We start from the raw sequence: 8538 nt of genomic DNA on the forward strand, positions 1-8538 counted from the left end.
GTTCGAGGTCAATCAGATCGTGTTTTATTATTTTTATTATATTATAGTATTATTATCATATTATTATTAGTATATTGTATAGTATTATTATTATTATTATTATTATTATTGTCATCATCATCATCATTATATTATTTTTATTTATTATTCTATTTTCTTTCTTTTTTCCTTTCTTTTTCCATCTTTGGCGAGAATTGGGAGAATGAAAATTTGAATCCAATCCCATAGTCAAATGTTTTTAATGATAAATCAAGTTTGAATAACTAACAAATTCAATTGGAACCAAATCAAAATCTTAGGATTATGCTCAAGTAGAACCCAATATCCGGATTCAAGCCTGGGATTGACTCATCCGTATCCTAAAAATTTGCCTTAAGGATGCCTATAAATTAAGCTAACATTACAGAAGAAAAGACAAGAATGGATTTGGTAAACCAGTGAAAATTGGAGAATTTTGGTTATTGCAGTTTTGAAAAATTTTTTGGGTAGTAGGGATTTTTTGGGATTTTGATTTTGGGAATCTTAGGTTCGATTTGAAGTTTTTGGGTTAGATTTGAGTTTCTGAAGTTTAGATTAGGGTTTTGGAGAGTTTTTGAAGAAATTTGGGCAAATTTGAGAAAATTTGGAATTTTTCTAGAAAAATCTAGGTTTGAATGAATTTTTCAATGAATATTTAAATTTTTTCAGTTGAGTTTTCCAGTAAGGTTGAATTTTTCAGTGAGATTCTAGTAGCTTCTCTAAAAACCGATGGATTTTTTAGTTTTCGGTTGAATTTTTTAATGACTTTTCTAAAAATTAGCCGATTTTTTAGTTTTCAGTTAAAGTTTTCGATGGTTGTTCTTGGGGTTTCTAAAGAGAAGCCACAAAGAATTGAGGCTAGAGAGAGAGAGAGAGAGAGAGAGCAGAGAGGTTATAAGAAAAAACACTGAAAAGTGCCATTTATTGCAGCCCAAAACGGTGTCGTTTTGGATATCGTAGGATCTGCACATTAACCCATTGACCCGCACGTTGACCCAACCCAATGGCAATTTTTTTTTCATTTCCATTTTATTTTTCAATTTCATTTCATTTTATTTTGTTTATTAAGTTTTAATTTTTTATTTAATTTTACTAGTTTTTATAAAAAAACTTTTTTTCTTTCTGGAAAACAAAAGAAGCAAAGAACAAAAACAAAATAATAAAAATAATAAAAAAATCTTTTCAAATAAGTTTAAAGATTCAAAAAAATATATAAAAATAAAAAATATTTTCAAATAAGTTTATGGAATTCATCAAATTATTGAAAAATTTCATAAATCAATTTTCAAAAAAAAAAAATCTTTTTCAAATAAAAATCCTTACAAAATAAATTCATGAATTTTACCAAACTATTGGAGAATTTTGATAGATTTAATTTTTTTAAAATGTAATCCACCAAAATATTGAGAAATTCCAAAAATCATTTTTTTAAAACAAATAAATAATAATAAAAATAATTTTTATCAAACTATTGGAGGATTGCTCTCCAAATTAAGTCTTCCAAATTATTGTGAGACTTAATGAATTTTCTTAAAAAGAATAAATTTTCATAAATCTTTTTTATAATAAAATCTCACAAAACTATTAGAAGATCTGCTTTAAAGTAAGTCCTACCAAACTATTAGGAGACTTTATTGATTTTTTTGAATAAAAAACCTTAATAAATTTGACGATGGAACCTTTTCAGGATAAGACATTAATCTCTATGAATACTCATAAGGTGAGAGAATTATCTTATATTGTACCAAACTATTGGGACAATTTTAAGACTAATTTTCAATATTTAACATTTTGGTAAAAGCATAAACATTTTTGAAGGCTTGGATAATTTGGAATCATATTGGTGCCATCTTTTGATGGGCACTGTGAGGGTGCTATAACCTTCCTTACATGTAACCGTACTCTCAAATCTAAACTCTAGTTTCATAGATCAGATTTGATCAGGTAGTTAATCACATTTTAACAACAAAGATTGGTGGTGACTCCTCTAATCCATGTCTAGTGATAGGTTTATGGATCTATATGTTACGACATAAATATCCAAGGATAGGTCTACTTACCTACATCAAGGCATGGTCGGACTTAAGTCAGGTTTGAACATAAATATTTAGGTTTGAATTAATTCATTAATAATTAATATATTTTATAAACATTTAAAGGATCGATATTGTTTCCTTTTAAGTGTTTTCTATGTAGCAGAGACTTGAACAAAAATCGTAACCAGGAAGTTTGCTTTGTGTTCCATCCGTCAATTATGAACATATATAGGTGACAAAGCACAAGTTTATTTTATTTCATAGCTCACCTTAATATAACACAAGATTGACATATAGTACATAATATGAGAAACCATCACCAGACAATATGGTTCTTATTGTTAAATCTTAATTATAAATCTAGAAGACAAGCACTAAGAACCCACTTAATAATTAAACATAGCTAGTAAAGTACAAAGAGAGGATCGTCTTTAAATGGGTATTGGATCAACGAACAAGAGACAGATGTCATCTTTCATATATGGATCAGGATGTGTGAATCCATCTCCATGCTTGTAAAACAAATATGATACTCGAGCTAGGTTCAAAGGTAGTAATAGGACATCTCGGGGGATTACAGTTGGTCTCATGCGTTCTTCATTTGTATCCTTCCATGCGTCCTCAAGCTCTTTCTCCAAGTCCTCCAACGCATCCTTCTTTGATAGGTTTCGTTGCTTCATGTAGCATTCAACACTAGAAGGGCTATGCTTTCTCAATTGCTCGAACTTTTTTTGAATAAGGGATATGTGCAAATGATCATTAGAATATTTATAAACCAATAATCATAATTTTCGTTTGAAATCATTTACTTTTAAGTCTATATATATATATATATAAAAAAAAAAAACTATACCTCATGTGATGCTATATCATCCATGATACGGCCGATTATATTTATAGCCCTTATAATTCTTGGTTCAGATTGCAGCCACTCAAATGCCTCTAACCCTGCGATTGTTCCCATTCCTATAAATGATATTGTTATTATTGGATCAAAAGTGGATGTCTTCATTGCAACCCTCATGTACTCTTCGAATGTTGGTACATGACTATCATTAGACCATTGCGTCTCAGCTTTGTAGTTGTTTAGTAGTCCAATGAACTAAAAAGAAAAACATGTTAAAACATGCAAAATTAATACTCAATAAGGGAAATGTGAGTTTGATGATTCTTACAGCATCTTGTGCATAAGGGACACTAAAGGATCTTCCTTCCTTTCTAGCCTCCTCTTCTATTTCATTGAAAACGTCTTGCACAGCCTTGCAAATAACTTTGGTGTAATCTTGCAACTCATCAAGAGCACCAATCTCCCATCTGAAAATAAAACATTTGCTTGTGTAAATATTGTTAATTTTTCGTGAATTAACACCTATTTGTACATACATACAAATATGTATATACACACATTTTCTCAGCCAAATAAAGTTTTATTATAAAAGATAACTTGAACGAAAAAAGAACCAAGCTTAAAATATTAAATATGTTGTTCAATGCCATCTTAATATTTTTCCTTTTCAAAAAAAGTTCTTTCTATTATACTCGATAAGTCTCTGTTCTATTATTTTTACTCAAATTAACCCTTACGTTTGCTGGAATAAGAATCAAGTGATATGTGATCTTAAACTAGCATTCTTTGTGCTTGTGGCAAATGATGTGCCTTTTCTAATATAACGAGATTGACCTCGCCCTAGATGGAAAATCATATGATAACGGCAGGTAAGAATGAACCTCTTTAATGCATCAATGAAACATTGAAGTTCTTTTGGTGTCCCATAGGCGTCAAATGTGTCGTCTAGAATTGATATGAGAACCAACGTCTTAGCAAGAAGTATCCGCCAACGTGTATAGTGTGGCTCAAAGTTCAACGTATTCATCCATGTGTACGCCTCCACATATCTCTCTCTTGCATAAGAAACCTCGGATGAAAAGTTGTACTCGTCCCAAAACCTGCAAAATCAAAATCCCCTTGAAAGTCGTGGAAAATTCTATCCACAAAATTTTGCTAGGAATCCAGTCCTTAATTAATTTCTTTTATACCTTGCAATTTCGCTTATCTCTTGCTTATGAAGTACTTGAACTCGATTAAAGTCTAGCTTTGCAAACTTAAGTAGGGTCTCATTTCTGGATTCTTCCTCCTCATAGAAAGAGATATAGGTCCTTGCCTCTAGTCTTGGAGGGCATTTGTTTAATGGCTGATCAAGGGCAAATGTTATTTGCTTTGCGAGATGAGGGCTTTGCTTCATTGCCAATGGCTTCAAGTTGGCTTTGGTGAATGCAAGGGCTTCCTCTAATATGCTCTCTTCATGAACTCTCAAGTAGGCAGCTTCATACAGGCTTAGCATTCCCCTAACATCATCGATAAGTGTTTCTCTGAACTTACCATCATTGTCCTTGAACTTGTCAAAAACACCTGATTCACATATATATTATCACTTCTTTGTAATGAATTATGATGGAATATATAAGCACCATTTATATAAATTGGAGGCGGTGGCTTTTAAATTAATTAAATACATATCAAATAAAGAATGTAATTAATTAGTATTAAGATTTAACTTTTTTTTTTTAATTTAAAGATAGAGGATTCGAATTCTACTTTTTGAAACATGAAAATTATGTGTTGTTCATTGAGCCAAATGTTGGAGCACAGTAATAAGATTAACTTAAAAAAGAGTTTACATGGGTTGCTAGCAGTTACTGCACTTGCTTCGATGTCCATAACTAAATTATTTTAGATTATCCATTTATCATTGTTCTTACCGCAAGACATCTTGAAACCATATTGTCTGAAAACTCGAAAAACAATTGAAGTAGAGTTTAAGTCATGGTCATTTCCAGCCACAAGATTTCGTTGCGAATCGAAAATCCTTTCCAATTGGTTTTCAATGTCATTCTCAAAGTGATATGAAACACCAAGGCGAAGCAGTGTGTCTACGAATTTGACATTCTGAATGGGATCAGCTGTAGAAGCCATTAACATATCCTTCACTTTCTCTTTCAATGTGTCTATTTCTTTCGTTAAAGAAACAAATACCTGCTGCGACAAGAAAACAGTTCATTACTTTGATTGAGGTGTTGAAACTATGTTTAAAGTAACTTTTCAAGACAGGCCAGCAGCCATAAAGCTTGAAACTCTGTTTCAGTAAAATGAAAAAAATAATGCAAATGCAAAGAATATGCAGTACGTGAGGAGATGCAAAGATTACCGAGTCATCCATTGAAGAAAAGGACGGGAATTTATCTCTCCAAATATTTTTGGAGAATGCTACCACTGGACGGAAAACATCGCACTCTTCTTTATAAGACATTTTTTTTTTCAGAATATTGGCGAAGAAGCAGACAAGTCTTATTTTTGCTATGCTTGGCTTCCCAGCTCCCTGGCTGTATTTATAGAGCCAAAAACAAAAATGGGAAAGTAACTGTTGGTGTTGAGCTCCGAGCTGGGGGTCAAAATCGTGAAATCACAAAAAAAAAGAAAGCAATTAAGGGCAAAGGTTAGAAGTGTCCCCTGGATTTGTACTCTGATGTTGAGGTCGGTTAGAAAAGGTCAGAAGAGGAGTGGATAGTAAGAATAGTAAAAAAAATGGATAGATAATATTTAGATAATTCTATTTATAGGTAAAATGTGAAGAGTTTACGAGGTAAAATAGTGGTGTAACTTAATTAACATAGCATTCTGTACTTGGTAGGTTAATCTGACATATTAAGTCGGTTTAAAAGTTAAAAATATTTTTGACTATTTACTGACAGTCTTTAACGAAGAAAATAACAATTACCTTTTAGAACCAAAAATACTCGTAACAGCGACGTATCTTGATTCTTACCACAAGTTATGCTAATTATAGAACTATTAAGTTAAATGTCAGGAAAGTCGAATCGCAAGACTTAGGTGTGTACTTTGAATGTGTCTTCTGTAATAAATGGTTGCTCAAAACTTAGACTAAATTTTTTCTATCTAGTTGTAATTATTAAAAAATTTAAAATTATACTTGACATGATTTTATATTTTGAAAATATTATATAATAACTTCATTATTAATATTTTTTGACACATTTTTTTGACTGCATGCAACTAAGCTATCAATCAACCATTGATCTCGCATTTAGTTACACAAATAAATTTGTAATATGTTCATTGTTGAAAATGCACTCTCTATTGTGACAATAGTTATTCATAGAATTAATATTAATGTCAACAACAGATAATTAATGGATACACTTTATCTTTTCAGGTATCACAACACAAATAATCAAAATATTATATTATATATACAATTATTATTCACTTATCAATTATCAAGTATTAAAATTAGAAACACCTAATTTTATTCGGATTAATTGAAATAGAATCCAAATTGTATTCGTAATTTTAATGTATCCAATTTAAACACATTTAGATATTTTGATCATATTTATTGCATATTGAATTTAATTATAGATTATTTTATTAATTAATCTTATAAAAACCAAAAAAGAAAAGTCAACAAAATAAGAAAAAAAAAAGGTAAAAAAGAGTTACTGTAGAAATGGTAGAATTTGTATGGAACTAAAGTCAAGATCCAACCGGCTACCACTTTAATTTGCATTGCTCACACCTACCAATACCAAATTTTGTCAAAATTTGCAGCAAAACCTTTGGTAGCTTTGAAAAACGTCCCTTAATCTTAGATTTCTTGGGATTTAATTTCTTATGCAAACTCTGTAAATCCAACACATAAAGTGAGTAATTTATACAGAGGGATCAACAAAAAATGCTCATTGCGATTTTGTTAAAATCCCATCACACATGAAAACAAGCAAAAACAAGAAAAAAAATTCAATATCCACATCTCCAATGAGAATCATCACCAAAAAAAATCACAAAAAAAAATCAAAAACAAAAACTTGAATCTAGAGCATTTGAGATTTCCTTTTAAGAAAACTATTTGAGGAATTGTATTTAGGAGATCAAAGGGAACATTTTGAGATGTTTTGAAAAATTTTTGAATTTTTTAAAGGTTGTCGGAATCTAAATTTTTTTTTTTATTTTTTCGATGACCAGTTAAATCTTTTGACAACCAAAATTTGGAAATATGGTCTAAAACTAGGAAAGTCCTACTAAGTTGAAGTTTCTGATGACGACAAGGCAAGAAGAGGCTGAAAACTGGGATTGCAAAGCGGCCAGTGAGGGGTTTTTGGGTTCTAGAGAGAGAAGCTATGAGGGAAGAAAAGAGAGAAAAGAAAAAAGTGAAAAATTATTTGATTTAGGCTTTATATAAATGTTCAAAATGACGTCGTTTTAGTGTTAATAGACCTACGTGCCAACTTGCACTCTGACCTAACATATTTGTAAGTTTTGCTTTTTATTTTTTATTTTTTTATTTTTTTAGGTTTTACTTTTAATTTTTTAAAAAATTAATTTAAAATATTAATTATTTTGGAATAAATAAATAATAATTTTAATAAAGATGCAAAATAAGAAACAAATAATTTTTTCAAAAAACCAAAAATGATTAAATTCTAAAAAAATAATGATTAAGGAAAATTGAAATAGTTCTTTTTTTCCTTATTTTTTTATGAGTAAGAAATATTTCTTGAATTTCATCTAAGTGTAGAAATAATTCATTAAATTTTTTTTGCTAAAAATAAAAAAATTTCAAATAAACTAGTTATAATTAATGGATTGTTTAAATAAGTCATTTGAAATGTAATTTTTTTAGAAAGATTGAAAGAGTTCAATTTTCTTTAATTATTATACGAAAAAATAATTTTTGATTTCACCAAAAAGTTGAAATAATCTAAAAGTTATTTTTCTAAATAAAGGTTTATTTAAATAATTCAATATAAATAAATAATAAAAAAGTGTTTATTTAAATAATTCTCTTAAATGTCCTCCACCTTTTGGTTTAATGACTAAGGAGGCTTTATGAGGACATAGAGATCTTCGTTTCGAGCCAAAATTTCCTTTCCCTTTCCCTTTTGTAGGGGCTATGCCCTCCCTTAAACAAAAAAAGTAAACCTTTTAAATGAAAATTTTAAAGAAAATTAGAAAAGTCTTATTTTCTTTACTTATTATCAAGAAAAAGCAATTTTGAAATTTTTCCAAAGAGTAAGGATAATCTTAAAATCAACTTTTACAAATGAAATATTTATTTAGATAATCACATAATGATAAATAACAACAACAACAACAACAACAACAATAATAATAATAATAATAATTTTAGTTCTTTTGTTATGATTAATTATGTTATTTTTTATATTGCTATTAATTATGAAATATTTATATTGTTGATTTTATTTCGATTAATAATTGTTATGTTCCCTTGAACAAATATACATTTACATTCATGCACGAGTTCTATACCTAGGCTACCAAATCTGTCCTTTTAGGATGAAGTAGAGTATATACACTTTTGTGAGGTTATAATGCCTCCGCATTGCCCAGCAAAATACTTCCACTCAAGTTGATATCTTTCTATTGGCAACCCGTTATAGGTGAAGA

At 29.5% G+C, this 8538-nt stretch overlaps 1 protein-coding gene across 2 annotated transcripts; it reads right to left on the reverse strand.

Annotated features, from left to right (window-relative positions):
* Positions 1-2287: 2287 nt before the first annotated feature.
* On the reverse strand, positions 2288-5425 carry LOC111300253 (putative terpene synthase 6). Of its 2 annotated transcripts, none has more exons than XM_089746793.1 (7): positions 5261-5425; positions 4815-5091; positions 4092-4464; positions 3783-4001; positions 3230-3368; positions 2908-3156; positions 2288-2779 (listed from the first exon to the last, which is right to left on the reverse strand). In XM_089746793.1, exons 1-7 carry the CDS (start codon positions 5360-5362, stop codon positions 2486-2488), a joined length of 1653 nt encoding a protein of 550 aa, XP_089602919.1. In that variant the 5' UTR covers positions 5363-5425; the 3' UTR covers positions 2288-2485. The 2 variants fall into 2 exon arrangements, with proteins under 2 accessions (XP_089602919.1, XP_022751622.2); XM_022895887.2 differs by having other exon boundaries at positions 4815-5088; positions 5261-5407.
* Between the last annotated feature and the right edge of the window lie 3113 nt (positions 5426-8538).

The sequence above is a fragment of the Durio zibethinus genome, chromosome 18 (assembly GCF_047325235.1).
Source record: "Durio zibethinus cultivar Kanyao isolate XHJ-2024 chromosome 18, ASM4732523v1, whole genome shotgun sequence".
NCBI lineage: Eukaryota > Viridiplantae > Streptophyta > Magnoliopsida > Malvales > Malvaceae > Durio > Durio zibethinus.

What these genes read in the sequence shown, in the direction of transcription:
- LOC111300253 (XM_089746793.1), bottom strand. Translation starts at nt 5,362, where the DNA reads ATGTCTTATAAAGAAGAGTGCGATGTTTTCCGTCCAGTGGTAGCATTC. An exon ending in TGGTTTCAAGATGTCTTGCG is followed by an intron (nt 4,465 to 4,814) that starts GTAAGAACAATG and finishes TATGTGAATCAG; the next exon opens with GTGTTTTTGACAAGTTCAAG. An exon ending in GAGATAAGCGAAATTGCAAG is followed by an intron (nt 4,002 to 4,091) that starts GTATAAAAGAAA and finishes TTGATTTTGCAG; the next exon opens with GTTTTGGGACGAGTACAACT.